Below are 24733 nucleotides of genomic sequence, written 5' to 3' on the forward strand. Positions count from 1 at the left end.
GAAGAGACCAAATGCACGTGGCTAGAGAGATACAAGAAAATCAGGATAATGCAGTGGAGCCTGGGAACTCAGGGTGAATGGAGTCTGAACATGGAAAGTCTTACTCAAAGTCAGAGAGATGGGGAATGGTAATGATGGAGGCTGGTGTTGGTTGGTCACTGGAGACTTTAGATGGTTTGAGTCAAGAGGTATGGGGCAGAAGCCAGACTTGGAGGGGTTAAGAGTGACCAGTGGTGAGGAAATAATAGCTAACACCACTGGGGTGCTTACTCTATGCCTGGCGCTCCCTAAACATGTTTTGCTTCATTTAATCCTCGCAACAATCTTGTGAGGAGACCGAGGCACAGAGAAGTTAAATGCCTTGCCTGAGGTCACACAGATAGGAGACAGCACAGCTGGGATTTCAACTCAAGGACTGACTCTTCAAGAGCTGGTCATCCCTACATCAGCCAGGAAAGAAAAATCAAGAACACGGGAGTGAAGGAAAGGAAAGGAAAGGAAGACCTGTCTTCCCCCCACCCCCACCCCGCCCCACCCCACCCCCAGGACAGAAGAGAAACAGAAAGAGGGCAAAGGCTACACAGAAACTATGATGCAGAGGGCAGGGAATGTGAGGAAGCTCACTTAAGATCTTGCTGAGAGGAGAAGCACCTCGGAGTGACAAGTGTGGCAGTGACTGGGAACCGAAGGAGATAGAGAGAGGATCTGAAGGGTGACTCTTCTCAGAAGACCCTCGCGTGGAAGCACTGCCTGGTTGGTTCATCACGCTGTTTGGCTGCCGAGGTGCTACAGCTCCAAAAACCTTAGCACTGGGCATCTTGCCACCCGTACACGTCCAAGGGCCGAATAAGGGGACTCAGCAACAAGCAACTCGCAGGGCCAGCCATGCGCACTAAAAAGACGCTCTCAACACACATGAACAGACAGAACGCAGGATTTCTTTGAATCTAATGGGCACCCATGAGAAAAGAGTATCACAGAGAAAAACTTCCTGTCTTTTATGATCAGTGAGAGACCGGTCGCATAAAAGGCTTGGAGTTAGATGAGGCCATGATTTGCGAAGAATGAATAATGACTCACGCTGCTTCTCTCCTTGACCAATAGCATCAAAATAGCAAGAGATGGGGCTCTCAGGTGTCTGGATGTGACTGAGACAAATACAATTCATAAATCCCATTTTTAAAAGAGCACAGAAACACTAGATTTCACCATAAAATGAAGGGATTTTTGAGAAAGCATTTTAAGTATGAAGTTCCAACTGGTACCAGAGCATACCTCCCTCTCTATCAGCTAAGACCACAAAATAATACGATGTTAACAATTTTTAAAAATAACTCAAGTGTGGGCTGGCAGGTCTGTTTATCCACAAGAGTCTGGAGACTTAGTATGTCAAGCTGGTGTAGGACATATTTTTTGTCACACGAAAACACATACCGCACGACAAATTTTTAGATACAAAATGTTCACATTTTTCACTTACTGTCATTGTTAGAGCCCGTTTCCATAACACCATAAGGAGGAGCCAGAAGTCCTGCCATGTACTGTCGATATTTCTGAAAGACAAGATTGTAAACTCAATGCACGGAGATTTACTCACTTGGAGCACTCATTTATTTACACACGAAAAAGCAGAAACGTTGGGTGTCAGGAAGCATCTGACTCTAGCATTTACAAAGCCATGAAATGTGCTGTCTGGGATCTGTGCTCTGAAATACAGATGCTGTGTTATGAGAGGTCTTCTTGGATAAGACTGGGAGGGCCCCCTGCCCCTGCCCAGGGAGGGGGTAATATGCCAGCCAGTTCACTTAAGTACTCGTGACTGACGAACCCAATTGCGTGGGCTTTTCCCCCCTCCCTCTACCTCTTGCCCTGCTTTTCACTCCAGCAAACACATGCTCAGGTTTTTGTGGAAGGCAGAGACACTTGGTTTTTATAGATGCAGATACAAATAATTGTGCTGCCTTCTTAATAGGTGAATGGCACTGAATCAGCTTTCTTTCAAAGGAAAAAGAACTGCATCTCTAGAAAATGTCTGTTTTGAAAGAAGCTGATTCGCTTCCATTTAACTACTTCCTTTTACACTGTGCACCTGCCCGTTACATGACCTCTAAAGAACTTTTGGTCTGTTGTCAAATAGAATGGTTTGACTTCATTTAGAACTATTTGGATTCCTCTGAATTGTATCCCCCTGATTTTTGGTCCAGGCCTGCCTTAAAACCTGGGGCTCAGAGATATCTATTAGCCCCCAGATCTGTGCTGTTTTGAAGGCATAAGGCTTGGTGAGCATAAAGCCATCTAGAGCATCCACCGAGAGAGGGGTGACATTTACAAAGAATGCAAAATGGATATTAGACATCCTGTCTTCTCAGGTAATAAATACAGCCTCCTCCCCTCGTAGGATGAAAGCCAGGCAATTTTATTTATTGCATGGTGTCATGTATATTTATGGTTTATAATTATGATGACACGTAAATGTTAAATGGCATCAAAAGAATCAACACGCTATAATGTGCTTGTGGGTTACACAAACGTCAGCAGAAAAGCCTTCATCTGTAGCAATGGGCAGCTGGCGACATGCAGTGTTTGAGCAACATCTGGCCCATTTGGTAGATTTGAATGGTGTTTGTAATGTAACATTGACGATTTCTCAAAAGAGCCTTCTTCTAGTCAAGATGTGACTAGCTTTTTTTTTTTTCTAATCCTTTTTTCTTCTCATTCTGAGGCAACTATACTAACACCTGCATGCAAACATTAAAAATCATGATTTTCTCTGCCTCTGAGTTAACTAATCACTCAAATATACCCACAGGACTAATCTAGCACCCTGAATTCCTGACGTTTCCTTTGATAGTTTCTCGGTTCTGATTCTCTTCTTTCTCATGACACTACCTACTCTTCTTCCTCACGAGAGAACACCGATTAAACACACTACCGGGCATGATATTACACTGGACTGAATAAAATAGACTCACAGAAAGCAGATGGGGACTGGGATGTGTTCTAAGAAGGTTTCGTGACCCCCTACAGCCTTTGAGTTATTCTTCTTACTGTTAGCAACTCCTTACCAGGCTCTTAAAATAAATAACCTATGTTAAATTAAAGGAGCAATTTTGCTTTGTTTGGAAATGTTTTGGATGGGGCGGATGTTCTTTGTCTCAAGTACCTCAATGCCAGTTCCCATAAGCTCCACAGAAGCACCTCCCTGACCCCTGAATGAATGGGCCTTCACCTTCCTATAGCTCCGTAGCACTTGGTCTAGTGCTCGTTCACGGAGCGCAGCATCAGGGCTGCTGCTCTGAGACCAGAAAATAGAGCAGCCCTTGGGCAAGCAGAAGGTGGGCCAGATTTTAGGACAGGTATGTAGTGAACACCTACTATGTGCAGGCAATGTCCTAGGCACTGGTCTCATTGCATAGAACAAGCAGACAGGCCCTCTGCACTTGTTAAGTGTCTATCTCTGCAGCAGAGAGCACCATGGCTTGCACATAATATGAACGTAATACTTACCTGTTGGATTTTAGAATTTTTACGGAGGATGTCAAACATGTATAAAAACAGAATAACACATACCTAACGTCCAGCCTCCATAATTATTAACTCATGACCGGAATTATTTTGAAGCAAATCCCAGATATCATATTATTTGATCCATAAATATTTCAGTAGTTATCTCTAAAAGGCAAGGACTCTTTTTTTTCCCCAAACAAAACCACAATACCACTATCACAACTAAGAAATGTAACATTTCCATAATTTCCATTTGATATTCAAATTTCTGTTTCATAAATGTCATTGCTGAATTGAATTAAATACTTTAATTTTATAAAGTACTTTATTTAATAAGACAACACTGGTTTCAGTAGAATAACTTCCAGTATAGAGGAGATTGCAAAAAACACAGCTGAAATTTTAATACCTATAAGTAGTGGCGCCTGGGTGGCTCAGTTGATTAAGCACCTGACTCTTGATTTCAGTTTAGGTCATGACCTCAGGGTTGAGGGATCGAGCCCTGTGTTTGGCTCTGCGCTCAGCAGAGAGTCTGCTTGAGATTCTCTCTCTCCCTCTGCCCCTCCCCCCACCACCCGCACACATGCTCACGCACACTCTGTTTCTCTAAAATAAATAAATAAATAGCTCTTTTAAAAAATTTTAATACCTATAAATAAAAAGTCAACCGATTAAAATTGATGGGAAATTTTTTAGAAAACATTCACTAAAACAGGAAAATTGATTTCTTATGTAGCACTATACAGAGCACCCTATATAAATTAGGTTAAAAGCAGCTAACTGAAATAAAACCTATATCAGAAAATTGGGATTCCTAAGTAACTTTCATACTGCTTAATCTTTGTGCAGCATCTCATCTTCCAAGCACAGTTAAAAAGCAGTCTATAAAAGAATACATTATATGAAAAGATGCAGAAGTTCATTCATGACAGAAAGACACATTAAAACTGTAGTGCAATGTCATTTCTCACTTGTCAGATCTGGCAAAGTTTCAAAAAATTTACTAACACACAATTGGTTATCTCATACATGTAAAATGAGACAACCTCGGTGGAAGGTAATTTGCAATCCATCACATTAAATGTCTGTTCCCTTTGACTGAGCAAAGAACCTCCCTTAGAGCTCCTGAAATACCTGAATACACATGCAAACACGTGTATCTGTCTGTGACAGCCAACAAAACAACAGCAACACCAAACAGGAAATAACTCAAATGTCCACAAGTAGATAGCACCCAGGCTACTTCCTGATGAAGAGACAGTGTTGGAATATTATGCAGCCATGAATGAAGCAGCACGACCTGCTGACATAGAACAATCACCACAATATATTGCGAAATTAAAAAAAGGCAAACCACAGACTGTATGTAGAGTATGCTACCATTCTGTGGGAATAAAAGAATAGATGTGTGTATGTGAATATTCATAAAGATTTGTAAATGTATAGACTATCTCTGGACACATACACAAGAAAGTTGTAACAAAGACTGCCTCTGGGAAAGAGATCTAGGTGGCTGAGGATCACGTGGGGGAGAGACTTAGTTGTCCCTGTTCATCACCCACTGTGGCTGCCTGCCTGGGGCTGGATTGGTGGCACTGGCTTGCAGTGGCATTCAGCGTCAATCATCACAGTGTGGATGATGACGGCAGTAGAGTGAACTGACAGCCCTTCTTTAACATGTGGAGGTGGGAGTAATTCCCTTTGATCATAAAATCCTCCAGAGTAGGGGAACTGGGGGTGGTTAGATACTGGGCTACGTTGTAATAGCGTTTATTGGTGCCACAGTGATGAATTGAAAAATGAGAGACGACTGTATTAGTAAACCTAGATTGCGGAGCTGTTCATATCTTCATCGAAGTTTAAAAGCCACTCCAAGCTTTCTGAGAAACAGAATAAAATTAACGGGAATTCACCAAGGCTCCCATATGAAAGTTAGCACAAGGCCGGCTTTAATCTGAGTCAGCAGTTTTTCAGAGGCGACCCAGCACATTTTCGTGGTGGTTATGCAATGTCACCCACACATGCCTCCCCCACCTTGGCTGCAGGGGTGTGCAGTGGTCTGACTGATCCCTTGACCAAGTGCTCCTTGGGGCCCTGGTTGATCTCTTCCTGCAAAGCCTTTCCCTGGATCCCAACGCATCCTAACACATCAATAGTTCAAATGGCCTTGCTCAATCATTTTAAAATCAGCATATGCACCTGGGAAAGAGCTATGCCTTTAACTGCCACAGACACTTATCCTCACTGTGGAAGGCCCCTGGTAGGAGGACTCTTCACCATTCCCACTCCCTAACCCTCCACGACCTCTGAGAGCAGTTAGGAAATAAGTTCATATGACAAGAAAACCACAAGGGCCTTCAAGGGTCTTTGAAGAATTTGGTAGGCTTCGTTCTTAGGATCTACTCCTGGCTTTGTCACTAGTCAGCTGGGTCAACTCAGACAAGTCTTCTGAGCTCTCTGACTTCAATCTACTCATCCATAAAATGGGTGTTCCAGGGCTCGTCAGGCAGAACTCTGGGTTGCGTGGTGGACCCTCAGGCAAGGGCACCATGCACACAGAACCTCCACCCCTACGGCAACTAGGGTGTCTTCCCTTTTAACTGTTTTATAAATTAGAGTTCTGAGAGCAATTTCATCTGAAAAATGACTTTTGCTTCTAAAAAATAAAAGCTTATGAATCATAAGACTAATCCCTGAACTTCTAGCCAGACAGATGTCACTCAAAGATCTTGGTGAAGAATCAACAAAGACCAATTTAGGATTTGTCTATGAATCCTCCTTTCTGTTAGAAAGACTTCTATGGTTGAGAATTGGCCAGGTGACAGGTTGCTCTGTACCTGAAAGGTTTCTCGGAGAATTTAACTGAGACGTACCACAGTGCAATGCTGACCTTCTCCAACTGAGGTGCGCAGGTCCCTGGAGCGGCACGCAGCAGGTCAGAGGGGATGTGAGGGGGGTTAACAGAAGCTCTTCCTGGAGCTTAAATTTTATTCTATGTCAAGTAGTTTAAAGGATTACTTTTATACTTTCATATTACAGAGTAGAAAGCTAAATTTGCATAAATTTTAAAGATTAAAGCATGAGACTTCAAAGAAATTTTGAGCTTGCTGCTGGCTACTTCTAGCTACAAAGGGTCTAGACCCTGGGCAGGATGGATTGATTTCCTCTGCATTCAGGGAACTTCAGTGGAAAAAAACAAGAACCTCTGATGTTATGAAAAGCACGCAGACATCCGAACCTCACAAGAACAAGGTCTTAATTCTGATCCTACCACATGCTACCTGTGTGAACTTGAGTAAGTTGGTCACCTCAGTTTCCTGGGTAAAGAGTCCCATCTTTTAGAACCATTGGGAAGATGAGAAATAAAATCTATAAATGTGCCCAGCACATATTAGGCACTTAATAAATAATTACCTATTGCTGATAATAGATAACAACCAAGGATTAATCAAGATAATCACACTATATTTGATGAGTTTCCCAAGCAGACAGCCTTCAGCTTTAGGAAAGAACATCTTCTGCATGGCAATTCCTGAGGCTGTGGGTATACACAATGTAAAGACCTACAATATATCTGTTGACCTGTCTGTTAAATGAGGCTGTGGAGAAATAGGAATTTAATAATAGACTTTTAAAAATAATTTTATAGTGCCTATACTGCCTATTTTTATATCCACAAGGTAAAACCGCCCAACTAGAAAGCAAGGGCACAAGACAGTAAGCCCAAAAATAATTTCACAAAAATAAGTAAAGCCTTTCAGCTATCAGAACTGCTTTATATTCAAAGAAAAATTTTTTAAAAACGAATCTGTGAGTTACAATGGGCCAGTCTGTAAAGCCAAGTCAGTGTCTGTGGCTCAGAACGGAGGGAAGAGGGAAAGCAGTGTGGGGGGTGTGGGATGCAGCAGAGGGGAGGGATGGCATGCTTGGGCTAGTGAGGCCAGATTCCTGTCCCTAAATCCAGGTGGCAATGTGCTACTGGCTTTGGTCTTCAATATTGTTGAAGAAGAGACAAAAAATGACAGTCTCCAGAAAGGTTAAAACCTGGTGTGTCTCTCAGCTGACTCATGGCCCGCACACTGAAGAAGGCTGGCTGGAAGGCTGGCAGAGCAACCATCCTGTGGAAAGGGTGCCGGGGGTAAATCCAGCGCTGCTCCACAGGCCTTGAGCCCCAGCCTGGGGCTGCTCCCACCCAGAGCTAGGGCTGCTTTTCTCTAATTTGCACAAAGGCTCCATACCACCCAGCTGTAGTCCAGGAGCCAGAATACAAAAGCTGGGTGGCATCTGCAGGGGGAGGAGGCATACCAAAGATAGGTGCCCTTCTGAAAGTCTAGTCTCAGTTTACAAAGCAGGACTAACAGAGAATAAAGGAAGGCTGGCAGCTTGAACCCTAGCTGGACCCTGCATGCCAAAAGAAAATGGGGTCCTGGTGGAGCCAGATTCCCTACCCTGGAGGTGAAGGTCTTCCGGACACACTGTGAGTGTTCTTCAAGCTGGTGCCTGATGTCAAGACCTCTTCAGGCTGCTAGCAGGAGCCTCTACAGGGGAGCCAGGGCAGAACATGACTGTCACTACATTCCTGCCTGGCCAGAAGCAGCCAGGCCGAGCCAAGAGCTTTGGGCATACCCCTTCCCAGCAACAGCCCCCCTGCATCCCCAGTCCTCTTGCCTAGATCATCAGGTTGCAAGGAAAGCATAAGTAGCATCCTCAGGCTGGGATATGAGTGCTAGAAAAGCATTAAAAACAGGAAACCACAAGAATGATGGATAGGTAGTACTGTGAAAATCCAGGGTGAGGGGATATGCTCAGGACAGGGATGCACTAATGAGAGCTCATGGCAGGGAGTGGACAGGATTGGGGCAGAATAGAAGACAGCTGCTCTGGGGGTCTGAGGCTACGTCTTGTCATAAAGTCCCACTCATTATATCTGCACTAGTTCTCCCAACTTATTAAAGCTGAGTTCATAAAATGTAATGGCAAACAGGTCATCTGTACTTTCTCTGAAAGCATTAGGATTATTTGGGAGAAGAGCTTAGAACAGAGATCTAACGTTTAGGCCCCCTTTTTCCTGTTTCTTGGCAAGAGCTTCTTCATAACTTCTGTATGACGTGTAATGTGAAAATGTACACGGCACATTGCTCTAAAATCTCAGAAAGCCAGAGAATTCTCAAACCTGTGAAGAAGAGTAGGAAAGAAGAGGGAAAGTAAAGCAGTTGTAAATGGAAACCTACAAGCAGAATTCTTCTGTTCACCCTTGTAAAACCATATGTACCGCTTCTCCCACAGCAGATCCCTGGCTGGCCTGAGTTTACCTCTTATGCCAAGTTATTCTGTTTCCTTGTTTCTTGATTTCTATAGCATCCGCATAATAGGGCTCAAAGAACTTCCATTGCCTCGTCTTCAATGATATTTAATTATATCCTTTGGTCCTAAGATAGATATTTCTAAATGGAGGCAAAATTCTGCTAGCCAACTCCTGGCCATTCTTAATTCATGACTAACCTGGGCCAAGAGCAGTAGTTTGGAGCATGATAATCACAACAATAGCTCTAACCAAGGAAGTTTTCCAACCCTGAGTTGTTTAAGAGCTCTAGGCTAAAGCCCAAGCAAGATGACCCTGCAGGCAAACAAATAAAGTCTCACTGGAGAAGCACCTATTTGAAATTCTCTCCCCTACTGGCAGATGGTAGAGAGTGGGGCAAATTCAGATTAGAGAGTCAGGGCAAGGCAGGGAATCCAAGGCTGGGGAGCCTCGGGGTACGGGGCAGGGGGCAGGGAGAACAGCCTTCAGGTAGAGAGGGAACAGGTGTTAATGTTAGAGACTAGGCCAGTCTGGCAGGAGAATCAGGACAAGAGTGCTGGGGGGAGGGGGGGAGGCTGAGTGGTGCAGGGGCTGGGCAGGTAAGGCCTTGTAGGTCACAGTGAGGACTCTGAACATCACTCTCGTGCAACAGGGAGCAGTGTAAGTAGATAAGTGACAAGAACAGATAGGTATTTTTAAAAGATCATTTTGGCTGCTTCCTGGAGAATGGTTTTGATGGGAAAACAAGGAAGGCATTGGGCCCTTCAGGGGGAAGCAGGCCTGAACCTGGAGGAATATGAAGTAAGAGATAAAGGTACTTTATTCCTAGAGGTGAAACAATCTCCAGTGACCTACAGTGAATGACATTAAAGGCTCAGATTACTTGCTGAAGCACACTCAACACATCTATACTTCTAAAATGCCTAAAAAGTTTGGAGACTTCTGGGGATTCCCTGGAATGATTATGATTTAAGTGAGTATGTACTCTGCATATTCAACTAATTAAATTAGCCATGCGCTTCTCTTAGGAACACTCAAATTGAAAACAATACACACACACACAGTAGGTCAATGCTAAGACACACACACACAGTACGTCAACGCTAAGACACACACACAGTTGGTCAGTGCTACTTAATTGAGTCATATACTAATTTGCTCTAGAGCTGGTATTGCACAGGCAATCCTCACAGCTCTCTTTTCACTAAGCCTGCACCTACTATAGTCCATCTAATGTATAAATATGACTATGCACCTTGAAACAAACAGCTTCTGCCTCCTTGTGTATAGAAAAAAAAAGTTGATTGACATTTTATTTAACCATATCAATCTTTAAGGGTGATGGATATTAATATAGTTATTCTGAATTAGAACGATCCAGCCCAGCACTTACGAAACTAACAGGACTGTCAGTAACACATAGCATGGAAACATGCAAATTCTAAGAAAGAGTTATTTAAGCACTTGATCATACAAAATTAGGGTACATCGATCACTTAAAAACCTAAAATAAAGGATCATTTCACAGTAAGTAATAGCCCATCACTATCATTCCATTAGAGCAAAGCACCGTCATTTTGCTTTTGCTTTCTGGCTCTACAGTATACTGCACAAGGGGTAGTAGCAGAGCAGAAGGGAAACGGTGAGTCGTGATTCAGGGGATGCTATGCTCTGGATGTACCCCTCAAATTTGTAAGTTGAAATCCTAACACCTAATGTGATGGCGGGGACTTTGGTGAATTTCTTAAGTCATGAGGGTGGAGCCCTCACAAATGGGGTCTTATAAGAGGTCCCATAGAGCTCCCCTGCCCCCCACCCCACCCTGGCCGAGTGAGGACACAATGAGAAGTACCAGGCTGGCACCCTGACCTCAAACTTCCAGCCTCCAGAACAGTGGGAGATAAATTTCTGTCGTTTAGAAGCCACACAAGTTTTGTAATAGCAGCCCAAATGGACTAAGAAAGGGGAGTAGGAAGACTTACTGGTTGAAGTAGGTATCGGAACATCACACTTCAGAGACATTTCCTTAGTTTCTGGCTTCGTCTCTCACAACCTGAAACCATGGGAGCATAGGCACTGTGCATTTCTCTGGTTATTTTCTGAGCAAGTTTTTCTAGAAGCATCCATACATCACTCACCTATCCTATCTCCTTAACTTCAATCCTACCTACCCTGTGACCCCTAGAGGGCATACAGTATCCCAACTTTTGCCATTTGCATGCACGTTGGTCGCTAGAATGGAAACTACACAAGGACAGTGACTTTTATCTGTTTGCACACTGATGGAGCTCAATAGCCTGGAGCAGGCTACTTCTCAGCTTCAACTGTTCTTGACTTTTGGAGACTGTCTACATTGATTCATTCCCAACTCCCGCAGCTTTTTTGCCCACACACACATTTTTGCACTGACTTTCTTCATTCTCCTTCATTACCATCATTTCTATTATTTCTGCTTCAAGCTGCCATACACAACCTTGGAGCACCCTTGTCAATCCAATCCAATATATCCCTACTGCACATATCTGGGAATCACGGTAATAGAGCTGTGGTTTTGGAAGCTTCTGATCAGTATGCGATATTGTACGCCTTGAATCTTTTGAGTGGCTCCTGGTTTCTACCACCTCTCCACTTTAGATAATCTGAACTCTGTTTCCCCTGCAGAGTGTGTTCGCAGGGGCCTCACCCAGAGCCCACACTTCCTAATACCCTTCTATATCCTCAAATAGCAGTTGAGGCCCCACATCTCCTAGTGTTCAATAATGGAGGCAGCGTTTTAGCCATTCTGGAAAAGAGTGTGGAAGAGAACAGTACACTGCCATGTGTCTGAGGTGGTACAAGAGTGGGCAGGCCTGAAAGAGTAGGGGGGACACAAGCTTTAAGATCCAGGCAAGTGTGGTACCTCATCCCAGTTCGGCAAACCTCCACTGGTGCTAACAAGACCTGCGAGGTGTCACACAATCCGGCCCCCGCCTGCCCCTCCGGCCTCAGTTCCCACACCTCAGTCTCCCAGACATACTGGCCCCTTTCAGATGCTCCAGCACGTCAAGCTTGTCCCTTGGGGCCTCCTGCATCTTCCTGCTGTCTAGACAGCCCTTCCCGCCACTGGCCTTGCCAACATCTGCTCACCTGTGCTTACATATGGCCTCTTCAGAATGGCCTCCCCCGAGCCCCCAGCTTATGTGAGTCTCCTGCTACCTCCTCTCCGGGCATCATGTCTTTGCTGTCGATGTGCCCAGGTAATGTGCGGTTATGTCCCGTATGTGAGTGTGTGCTGGCTCAATGCCTTTCTCCTTGGTTCTGCTACAGGCTAGTAGAGGGCAGGGACCACAAGTCTGCTCTCTCTCCCTGCATACTCCGAACTGAGCACAGAGTCTGCAACGCAGCAGGCTTCCAGTGAATATTTGCTGAGTGAATGAATTATTGACACAATTTGTTAAGCACTCTGAGGTTCAGGTTCCTCGATAATAAGCCAGAACTATTACCACATACCCCTCACAGTTGATGGAAGGACTGAACGAGATAACCTGCATAGAGCTCCTCACAGCCTGGGCGCACGATAAATATTGGTTCCCATTTCTTCTACATCGCGAGTTTTTTCTTACACCGATTCTGCTAAGGGATACATTTCCATTTACAAAAACTAAGGCTTGAAAGAAAAACACATCTAATGCATGAAGATCTACAAAAGCAAATCTAATGACTTGAAGACATGATGAAAGAAGCTACTTGAAATCATATGATGTACATGGTCAAATATCTCTGTGATGTCTGTTTGCTCTTTATGAATAAGCTTCTTGCTTTCAGAGAAGCGACAGTGGGAGCATGAAGATCAGTTGATGTTGATAAAAACAATACCTAAATTTAACTCATCAAAATCTATGATACTAATCAATTTTGTAATTTATTTATTTATTTATTTTTTTTTTTTTTAAAAGCAGAGGAACCTGATGTGGGGCTCGATCCCATAGCGCCGGGATCACGCCCTGAGCTGAAGGCAGACGCTTAACCGCTGTGCCACCCAGCCGCCCCAATTTTGTAATTTAAAAGGAAGTACAGAGGGATAGTGTGGCCAGTCTGCTCCACCAGAACTAGCACTAACACACACTCACTAGTCCAAATCTAGTTTTAAGAGACCCATGCAGGAATCTTGCTGAAAAAACTGGCAGCTATATAGAAATAGCAGAAGGTAGAAAATGATTCATTTTGCATACCCAACTTATTGTTTTTCATAATTCTGCCTATTGCTGTTACTTTCTAAGGCACATCATTTTTTAAGTAAGTTTGCCGTTTGGTTTTGTTCTACTGTTCTCTTCTCTCTCTCTCTGCCTCCTTATCTCTGCTTATATTCCGCCCCCTTCCCCTTTTTACAAATTTATAAAAATAAATTTTTACTACTATGAAATAAATCAGAGCACATGATAAAAAAATTAAACTACAAGGTGTGTAAAATGGAAAAAAAGAATTCTCTCCCTTCGTTGCCCTCCGCCTACTACTGACCTATCTAGTCCCACTGTCCAGTTAATCACCGCTGATACTCATTTCTTCTGTAACATCCAGAATGTTTCTATCCACACACCACTATCTGTCTGTCTGTCTATCTGTCTATCTATCTATCTATCTATCTATCTATCTATCTATCTATCTATTCTTCTATTGGCTTTAAACAAATGAGATCATTTGGTACATGATGTTTTATCCTTTCTCTCTCTCTCTCTCTCTAATGTATTTTGGATGGCTTTTGTGATCAGAACACATTTCCCCCTTGCTTTTTTGTTAGATACCTCATTTTTGGGCCATTTCCTCATTTAACCCAATTGGGGGAAATCTAGAAAATATGTTGAATTTGTATCATCAAAATATCTTCTCTTATGTAAAGCAAAAAGATAAAGATCATATACACAGATCTTATCAAGTTGTGATTTCAGTTATATTCATGAAAATGAGACAGCACTGTAAAAATTTAATTCCAAGGCAAACAAATATGCAAGCATATCACTCAGAAAATTTCTTTGATCTCTCTGATGGCTTTATCTAATTGGTGTTATTATATTGTAACTCACTGACTGCCAACTGTGTATTTGTAACCTTGGCAAAGTCTTCCCATGTAATACAGTCGAAGAAAAAATATTGTGTGTGTGCTCTCCTTTAACACTGTCAGAAGAAAAAAGAAATTTAATTAAATTTCAATCTCTGTCAGTTTAAGAAGAATAGAACAGAAATTGTAGAACATTATAGGTGGTGTTTGAATATTATGAGTGTTAGAAGGATTCCAGATTTACAGCTTTTGATAATTGTGTTGTGGTTATATAAGAAAATGTCCTTGTTCTAAGGAAACATGCCCTGAAATATTTAGTATTTAGGGGTAAAGAAGTACGATGTTTTAACTTATGAGTGATTCAGAAAAAAATAGAGAGGAAGAAGAAGCATGCTAAAGCAAATGGGGCAAAATGTAAATGGCAGAAGCAGAGTAGTCTAGGAGAGTTCTTTGTACTGTTCTTCCAACTTTCCTGGGTATACTTTAAATTATGTCAAAATTGTAAGTTACCAAAAAATGAAAAGGAGTTGGGTGTTGAAATTTGAATGAATTACTCCTAATGCAGTCATTCCGTCAACTTCTGCCTTCCCCAGCTCGGCTTGGTCACAGGCTCTGTCATTATTTTGTCGGTCCAACGGCCTCTGTCTCCCCAGCAAGTCCTTATTGGAGGGGAAGCTCTGTGGCTGGGAAGGTCCAGAACTGCCCCTGGGCGCCATGCGTCCACGTATCCAGCGTGTGGGCAGAGGGGTGAAGAGGGTGGAAAGACAACACCTCAGGGCTATGAAGCCACAGCCTTCCCCGAATCCCTCCTCGCATGGCCCCCATACCTGGACTTTCACCTTTACTCCTTGAGGAGTATATGGGTTTTTGTTTTTGGGTTTTTTTTGCTGCCGCTTTTCCCGAAGGGCTATTTCTTGTCCTTTACACTGCTAGTTCTAGCCTGAAATACTGCCTACACTTTACAGATGACCCAAAGCTATGACACACTCACCTAAGCTCAATTGTTTTGTTCCTTCACCATTGGCAAGCCTTTTCCCCAGGCCCTACTCACCAGACCAGAGGATCCCCTCAGTCTCAGTGCCATCCTCTACCAAGTTGGAATTTTCTAGGCTCTTTCAGCAGTCATGCTGGTTTTTGGCCACTGCCCTTACAGCTTTTGTAACTAGGTTTTCTGGGAAGTGCATTCAGCTTCCATGACGCCCAAGGACACCAGATGTCTCATCTCTAATGTTAACAGAGCCGAAGAGTCTAACTGTCCCGCACAGATTAACCTTTGATCACATACAAAAAGAGATTTCTGCTGCAGTCTAGAAACCCAACTTCAAATGTCAGTTTTCCCTTTAGAATATGCCCACCCCGGACTTTCCCGTAAATGATCTCTATAGTGCTGGAAGGAGAGAAACAACCTTTCTACCAGTCAACACAAACATCTAAACAAGATGATACAGGCGTGCAATGCTTCTGAAGACACAGCATGAAACACGAATGTGTGTCTTCCAATATTTGTAATGTACAGATATTCTTGATTTTATTGCAGGTTTAAATCAAACTCCTGATGTTTTAAAAATAATATTACATTTCCCCTCAAATCAATATATCATAGCTTGTAAGTAACATCTATTGAATACAGTGATGTATATTTAAACTCAGGGAAAAATCATAGCATATCGCATCAGAGAGAACAATCTTGAGAAGAGAAAACTTAAGAGAACAGAGGAGTGCCTTATTAAAAACTCCTTAGCAGCCTCACTGGGAGAGAAAATATTGCCAACCGCTTTCCCGCACGGTATACAGCTAATCCAGACAGAAAGGATTCTCCTTCCTTCAGTGAAAGTGCCAAGCTGAAAATGACACCTTTAAGGACAGACATGGGGACAGCCCAGGAGGAGGGCAGCCTGGTGAGAGACTCTAAATCTGGACCCCAGCTCCCCCCCACCCCCCACCCCCTGCAAGTGATGACATTCTGGCTCATCCTCTGTTCTCTCCTTCAAGTGGGAGTGGGCTGCTCCAGCCTGTCTGCATCCCAGGGAGCTGAAATGCCTGGCCAAGTGCCTCTTGGTCTCATCTATGGATGTAAGGAGCTGACCAAAGGCAAGGACTTAGAGTATGCTGACCAGTGCCTGTCCAAAAGGGCCCACAGAGTGAGGCAGCCCTGAGGAAGGGATGGGGGTGGTGGAGCGGTTGGAGAGAAGAAAGGAAGAACTAGTGGTACATCAGTAGAGCAAAGAGGCGGTGGCCTGGGGGATACCATGTGTAAGGTGCATGAAGGGTTGGCTGGTGGGATTCATTTACAGGGTGCAGGATGCGGCAGCCACATGGCACTTCTTCCTGGCTCTCCTGTGTCCACTCCAGCGCCTCCTTCCTCGGACGTGGACCTCATCCCCATCTGGATGTTTACCATGATCTTCACCTCCCTTTCAGATCTTTGTCTCCTGCATCTTCCATCTTGAGGCTTGACCCTCAAACCCACGATTCCTGTATGGGAATCATCCTGGTACCCACACCCCTCTTCTCACCTTGGATCTACTTCCCTAGACTAGACCACACACTTGTCTGCAGGTTGCTCAGGCGCCCAGGTTCCAGCCTGTAGGCCTGGCCTTCCGATGTTGCCAAATAACACAGCTCCTCTCCCCAAGACCAGTGGCCAGGGGACCTCTCACCCCCAACCTTGTCATGCTACCAGTCAAGCCTCTTACCTGCAGTTTGACAGACAGCACTTTGCACACTGAAGTTCGGTACACGTGCTATTTATAAGTATCGAATATAGTTGCTACACCAAGAAGCTAAGATACAGAATGAAGAAGGCAATTCTAAAGATAACTCTCATTTGAAAGCCTCCCATTGAAATGAATGTTCACCTTTGTTTCACTGAATTAATTTATCCAAATCTGGTTCTCAAGAGACCACTAACCAGGGTGTGGTTTGTCTTTTTGGGGTGATAAAAGTGTTCTAAAATTGATTGTGGTGATGGTGACACAACCTACTAAAAGCTATTGAATTGTACACTTTGAGTTGGCAAATTGTATGGTATGTGAATTATGCCTCAATAAAGCTGTTTCAAAAAAAAAAAAGAAAACACTCTGTGGACTTCAGGATGTGAATCTGACCTGCCGAATCTATCCACCTGGCTGCCAGAGGGAGGGATCAGAAAAAAGATGCAGGGAAGTCATTTTCTGGAAATTCTGGGTGGGCTCTGCTGAAGCACACACCCTGATTTTACCTGCAGGAAACCGAGTCTGGCCATCCCTCCCACAGGCAGCTCCCCACACAGGAACACTGCACACCAGGAGAATTGGCCTGTGTAGGTTTCTCTGCGCCTATAGCATGCAGAGCTACGCCTACTTTTTTCAGCATTTGATTTTTCCAAACAAAAGGAGAAACCAAGCACATAAAACCCAACAGTGAATTGATGAGCAACTTTGCATATATATAGAATTTCCAGGCAATAAAGCATGCTCTCCAACAAGCTTGTCTTTGTTTGGAGGAAAATTACACTTTGCTTTCTCACAATGCCCTCTGCCAAGCCCAGTGTGCCCTCCTAATTTAAATTAGTCTTTTAATTGTATGATCTTTCCAAAAGAAACTAATTTTCACTACACTCATTCAGGGAACTTAACCAGAACTCGAATTTTTTGTTGTTGTTGTTGGGGGAGGTGGCAAACCCACATAGTAAGGTTTTCTGCTTTGCCACAATCCTGAGATTAATCATTTTCTGAATATCTATAAATATTATTTTGATTATATGAATGGCTTTAAATAGCTGTTTATGAAAAACTCACAATACTGTAACTCTGCAAAGAAATAAGCCTAATATAAAATGTGAGCAAGAGAATTAAACACAAATTGCACAATTATATTCTAATTTGTAGATTATAATTCAGTGTGCCATAATGATCTATCCTGAAAATATGTTATCTCAAAAAAGAACATTAAAAACTGATTAAGATAACTTTTCTCACAAATCCTAAAATGCTTCATTCGCTGGGTAATTTCATTCTGTCCTAACTCAACAAGGACATTGCAAATCAAAGACCTCAAAAGGAGGTTAATAAATCTTGACAGCTTCTGTAGGTTCTGTTTTCTCATTGTATGTTAAATTCTGTATGAAGTTCAGCAGTTCACATAATCTGGCACAAAAATGGAGGATTTAAAAAAAAGTTTAAAACTTTGATTTCTCAGAAAATGTCTTATTGGTGTCTCTTTCTCATTGCTGGGTTATTTCCCAGAAAAGGCTCCATGACTATAACTTTCCAAAATACATCTGTGATAGAAGAGGATATCATGGCAATGGGAAAGGTGAGAATTCTGATCAAAAGTGAGTTAATATTTCTAAATTGTCATAAATATATAGCTTATCCTATAAATTCATAATCTGGACAAGACGATCATCCGGAAAGACTCTGGGGCAAATTCTTCTTAGCTTTTTTTCTTTTTTTGAGGGGGGAGTGTTATTTTTATTCCTCCTTTCCCCAACCACTTCCTTCCATATACAAAAATGAGATAATCATCTCTGAATGCCCTTGGTGACCCAAGCATACATATTTTGGGGACAAATTATGTCAGCATAAAATTCAAAATTGGCAGTCTCAGAGAACGAAGTTAGAAGTAGATCTGCTGTGTTTAAAATTAAACCATTTTAGTAATAACTAAAATCACAGAAAATGGTGAACAAAACCTCAGGAAATACGCCTTTTTTTTGGCCTGTTCATGTAAGTTACAAATCAACACCTGTAGTTTATCTCAAGCGAAGCATGCACTGTGACTTTTACCAAAAGCAGAGTTGCTAGAAAGCACTCAACCCTTGGATGGGGAGGCTACAGGGTAAAACGGGATCTCAGACTCCTTGCAAATATCCACTGGCTCCGTTTTCTAGCAGACTGCCAACGGCGAGTTCCAAAAAACCAAACTTTTAATTAAATACTACGGAAAAGTAGCATGCCGCATGCCAAAAAAAAAAAAAAAAAAAAAACCCCCCCCCCCCCCCCAAAAACCCAACCAACCAAACAAACAAAAAACAACCTCCCACCAGAATGGCTCACAACAGGACAGGAATCAAGAGTAAGTACTAAAGCAGAATCCAGCTGTTGTCTCCAAAAGATGAAAAACAAAGAACAGAAAACATGAAAGCAACAGGGCTGCAGGGATGCTACCACAGACCATTTAAAACAGACCCAGAAAGTAACAACAAATCACTCCTCTCTCCCACCTTCCCTCACATACCAGAAGCTATAGGGAGCTCTCTAAAGAAAATTCAGAACACAATTCTTCTGTTTGGTATTCTTTGAAGACAACTCAATGTACAAAGCATCAATCAGCCAATGAACACGCAGAAAGTTCAAGACAGTTCAAGTCCAATTTTACGATAATTGTTATGCAATGTTCACTGCCCACTTCAAAGGCCAAAATAGTGTGTGCAGATGCCTGTGTAAGAATGAGTGTTTTTTAAAAGGTTGGTACAAACTGGAATAAGAAAACAGATGGCAAGACATTGATACCATTATTTTGGATTTCTCTGAAATGCCCCCTTAAAGCAATGACAGATTTCAGCACCTGCTTATCACAAAGTCACAGATGAGTTTTCTCTTCTCATTAAATCCTCATTCTTGCAGTCAGTCGAATAGCTCAGGGCAGACTAAACTCCTATTCAGATTGAAATGAATGTATCATTTTTTTCCTACTTCTCCGGACAGAGTCACTTATATGTGCTTCCAATATAAACTTTTGTTTTTTTTCCCCATTTTTTACAAAATAACTTTTCTACTATCTCCCACTTAAACCCTTTCCCCTGGAATAAAAAGAGAAAGAAGGAAAAGCATAAGAACCAGAATTGGAACTTTTATAAAGCTTATCTCTGATTGTAGTAAAAGGGAACTTAAAATTTGGAAGTCATTATAAGAAAGCAATACTAACTACAAAGTGCAAAGAATCTGGAACCCCTGGGCAGACATGTACCACTGTGAAGTGACCATTCTTACATGAAAGCATCCATGATGAAGTTGCAAGTGAACTTAAGAAGGCCTTTATACAGATCTGTACAGGCACCCTTCAGACTCTAATATTCTCCACAGACTACTCCACATCAAATAGGCAGTGAGCAGCTTTCTTGAAGCAGAGGAAGAAGTGAAAAAAAAGGTGGATGGCACAGTGGTTTGTGGGTGAGGCTAGGGATTACCCTGGAAATTACGTAGAACGGGTAACTGTGACATGTCCTGCCCACGATGCATCCTTCAGGCACACAGAGATGTTTTCTCTGATTCTTCATGTCTTTAAATTCAAGAGTGTAAAAGAAGTCTTTAGAATAATGAAGTGAAGCAGGGACTTTCAATCTTTATCAAGGATTTGGGCAAAATCTTCTGCTGGCTTGGACCTAAAGGATCAGACCGTAGCACTGGAAACGTCAATATTCCAACGAGCAGGGCTGAAACTGGAGGTGCATTTGGAAGTGCAAAGCATGCTGGCAACTGTGTCTGAAAGGGCTCAAGTTTCAGTAAAGGTGCTTTGGCTTCACATTTCTTCAAGCCCTTCAGGCAATCCTGGAGCCCTTTCTTCTGAAGAAGACAGAAAGTTAAGATCTGCCCCGAACAAATGCATCCTATAGAACAGGACAGTGACTAATACCCTGTGCCCTCCAGGCCCTAACTAAATCAACAAACTCATTTTGGAAAAATAGAAATATAGTTGTCATAACATTAAAAGGAAAAAAAGAAAAAGAAAAAGAGCTTAGAATCCTGAGCCAGAAGCCTTGTGCTCCACTCCCATGGTCAGGGGCAGTCATCTGCGGAGTTGCTTTGCAAAGTTCTATTGTTTCATGATGTTTCCGGAATGCTCCTGAGCCCCTCGTCAAATTCCACTGTATTTCACACAGGATATCAGGTGGTTGCTTTCATCTCTTGGTTCTAAGTGAACCTCAAACTGTGCCCCAAGCCCTGTCATTCTCCCCCAGGACTGAACTGTTCATACCTCCAGGCAAGTGTGTCTTTGCTCAGCTTCTCCCTGTCCCGTCTGGCCCTTCCTCTCTCTGCACCGCTGGCTCTCACCACTCACCCTTCACAACCCCGAACCACAGACGCGTAACTGACCACTTCCATCTTGCTCTCATTATACTCTGTGCAGATTTCCAGTATCATCTCTCTCCGGTAGACCCTATACTCCCACTAGGCAGGAAGCACACCATACTTCTCTTTCTAGCCCTGGCCTGTACCATGGCACCTGACAAAGAGCAGGACCTTGATAAAGTTTACTGCGTAGATGAATCTATTTAATGAGATGCTATCAACATATGGGGAAGTTTTTCAACATAAAAGTATTTTTAATTTTCTGATTTTCCCTTTTAGCTATCAGTTCAAAGTTCGAAGACCTGTACACGAAAGAATGCCACAGCTAAATCGAGACACAGAGAAGGCTGGCAGAAATGCATGCTCGCCTGGCATTTAATTTGTATTCCCCTGAAAGAAGGGCTTGAACCTGGGACTTGGATGCAGCTCTTTTGGGAAGTGAACCCAGGAAGCAGGAGTGAAGGGCAGGAAAACGGAGGCAAGGAAGGAGGGAAAGACAGTAACGGCTGTGTTCCTGAGCTGGTTTTCTTACTGGGGACCCTTGGACAATGCATCCCAGAGTTCTGTCTCCAAAGCACAGGAGTCTGGAGATTTATCTACATACTCTCCTTCCCCATTATTTGAGCGGTACCTCCAGGGCACTAACTTCCCGCAAACTTCCCAACTACCCTGAGTTTAGGTTGTGCAAGCTCTTGTGGTGTAGAAAGAAGCCCTGAGGTGCCGAGGCTGGGGTAGTTCAAGTCGGGCACTGCCGTGCACAGGAGATGTTCACCCCGGCTGCAGTGGAAATGGAAGGTAGGCCACGAACACATTTAACTAAAGTAACTAAATAAGGTCTTACATCATCTTTTCCAGGATTATGCAGCTAAATAAATAACTTGATTCCAAAACACAATCCATTAATCCATAAAAAGAAAGTACTTCATGGGATGATGTGGATGTCCTAGCTAGACCTTGAGGAGAGAGTTCCCAGGGGACCAGGTGACTTTGCCAGCTTATACTTAGTAATATCCCTTAGCCCCCCAACCAGCCCTGATTCCTACCCTCTACCTTCCCTTCCATCCCCACCATTCATAGGGCAAACAAAGGGAGGACAATGGCCATACCTCCTTTCTCACCCACTGTGATTTCTTTTTACCATGTAAATTGGTTCTGGTGGTCATTTTATAAAAAGAGTGAAGGAAGCAGCAAAGAGGAAAGAATGAGGGCCCTGCTGATCCGAATAAGTTCAAACATTTAAAGATAGCTTTCCCTCTCCTCTCTCTGGCTCTGATAATTGGTTGGGAGGAATTCCTATCCACCTTATACATTGGGGGAACCTACTACAAATGACAGCAAACTTACACTACTTAGCTTTCTCCAAGTATATTGGATAAAGCTTGCATTCATTGTCACCAGAATTTTCTATGCCAGTGGGAAAAAGGAACAGACCAACTGCAGAGTTTTTGCTATTTTTTACCTGAACCTCTGTACTACAGTTTCTTTATAGGGTAAGGATGACGTCAGGTGCCCCCCACCCCCGCTCCTCTGTGCACGTGCACCCTCCATTGATGCGCCCCATCTGCTCTGCTCCCACCACGCAGAACAACTGTCAATAAATTTGGCCCTTTGTTTCTTGCAATCAGTCTCACTTTTCCAACATGAGCCTTTTAGCTTCCTACTGGCCCAGAATTTTGAGATACGCAGATGTCATGGCAGTGAGATGAGGAAAAGGGACATAAAATCAGAAATCAAAGCTGGCTTCTAAAGAAATGTCTTTTACGGAGCAGCACAGAGGATGTTTAGGGCAGTGAAAATATTCTGTATGATACCATAATGGTGAATACATTTGTCCAAATGGGATGTATGACAGCAAGAGCGAACTCTGATATAAACTAGGGTCTCTGGGTGCTGACGATGCGCCAGAGAGGGGCCATCAGTGGTAACAGATGCTACCACCCTGGTGGGGAATGCTGAAAATGGAGAGGCTGTGCGTGGGCTGGGGGCAGAGGGGCTCTGAGAGATCTCTGAACTTTCCCCTCAACTTCGCTGTGAAGCTAAAACTGCTCTAAAAAATAAAGTGTACTTTTAAAAATTAATGAATTGGGGAAAAAAAGAGGAGAAGGAATAGGAGGAAAGGGACGCAAAATAGGCATCAAGAGATTGAGAGAGATAAGAAAACACCAAGGGACACATGCCTGAAATGTAGTATCTGTCAGATGTCATAGGGCGATATTTTTAAAGTTCAGATCAGGTCTTAAATAAGAAAGGTAAGAAAAGATATAAAATCCAGGCTGGCTTCAGGTCTGGGCGACCCATGCAGCCATGCCAAGCCCCATGCTCAGAAGGGCCCTGTGCTTAGTTTAATGCTTGCTGCTATCAGCTCAGAATTCTTAATAATTTTTAAACAACGTTTTCATTTCATGCTGGACAAATTATGTATCCGGTCCTGAGTAAAAGGATAGGAAATGTGAGACAAGATCATTCCCTTGCAGGCTAAAGCATAGCAAGGAAGGATTTGCGGAGACATTCTCAGAGACTCCCTCAGAGCACTTACCACATGGTAAGTGGTCTCTTTTGGTTTAAGATGCTCAGAATGTCAGATTTCCATGTGCTTTGTCACATGCATCCAGTGAACTGTCATGTCGGGTGAGGGAGATGGAGAAGGGAATTGGTACCCTGGTAGGGTAGCCCTGAGAAGAGGAAGTCCTATGAATGAAGTTCTAAATGCATGCTATTCTAAAACCCCTTCACTGCTTTCTTTATTTGCAGAAGTTGGGGAATAATACCTCAAAACATAACCATTGGTTATGCTTCAAAGTAAAATTCAATTATATATCACCTAACTTCATTGTGAAGGAAGTGCTTTGAGGGTCTCCTGTAGGACAGGCTGACTAGAAATCTACTTTCCTAAAACAGGGCAGAAGAAGTAACAAAAGGTCTCCCAGTGGTCCCCAAGGACAGCTGTGGAAATGGCTGTCGCCAGTCATCCAATTCCTGACTCTGAGCCTTGGTTCTTATCAGTCATCAAACTTCCTCTCCTTAAATAGAGCCACTGCAAATGTCACCACCAGCTTTCCTAGGACAAAATCAGGGATTTGGCGTCAGAACCTCAGCTGCCAAAATAAAAACCCTCTAAATTATTTTCAGTTCCTGCCTTACATGTTCTCTGTTCACTGTTTACCATCGTGACGGTTGTTCAAGGCTTGCTTTCAATCCTGCAGGAGTCGGCCCTGGTGGCTTTATAGCTTGACAGCTGTAAAATATTAAAGCATATATTCCTCTTTCATTTAGGGCTACAGAGAGATACCCAGAGTACCCTGGGGCATTCTCCAAAAAACTAGTGGATAGAACTCCAGATATACAGAACAATCTTAAACAGTTTTGCAAACTGTAGTAAGTTTTCCTTGACAAAAGCTATTAAGAGAATTCATTTATTATCTAGAAGTTTAAATATTGACTTTGACTTGAATTTTACAAAATGTTGATCCATATTTTAAAAACGTTCTTGCTGACTAACACTAAAAAGTAATAAGCCAGACACAATCAGAGATGCGCTGGTTAGCCTGAACATATGTATACACATATATTTTTGATTTAAGCTTATCCCTATGCATAGACATATCCTCTAATGAAACCTTGTTCCGTCAGTGAAAATTGCAAGTTGAAATGACCTCCATGGGAGAAGAGGCACTTGTTATTTGGATGCAATCCTAATTACAAAGTAGCTTGATGAACAGAGACCAAATACTGCCCATGTTTATAGCAACAGGACATAATTTGGTCTCTCAACAATTGAAATCTGTTTCTAAGCAAACAAGACCTCTCTACTGACATTATTACCATGCATAAGTA

At 42.9% G+C, this 24733-nt stretch overlaps 1 protein-coding gene across 1 annotated transcript in view; it reads right to left on the reverse strand.

The window, feature by feature from the left end:
• The window catches only part of RAPGEF4 (Rap guanine nucleotide exchange factor 4), a 275140-nt gene that overhangs the window by 121432 nt on the left and 128975 nt on the right, over nucleotides 1-24733 (reverse strand). The window contains exon 5 of the mRNA XM_040643867.1: nucleotides 1481-1553. Within this exon, the coding sequence (XP_040499801.1) occupies nucleotides 1481-1553 (73 nt within the window). The remainder of the gene's footprint in view (nucleotides 1-1480; nucleotides 1554-24733) is intronic.

This window comes from Ursus maritimus, unplaced genomic scaffold, assembly GCF_017311325.1.
Source record: "Ursus maritimus isolate PB19 unplaced genomic scaffold, ASM1731132v1 scaffold_1, whole genome shotgun sequence".
Taxonomy (NCBI): domain Eukaryota; kingdom Metazoa; phylum Chordata; class Mammalia; order Carnivora; family Ursidae; genus Ursus; species Ursus maritimus.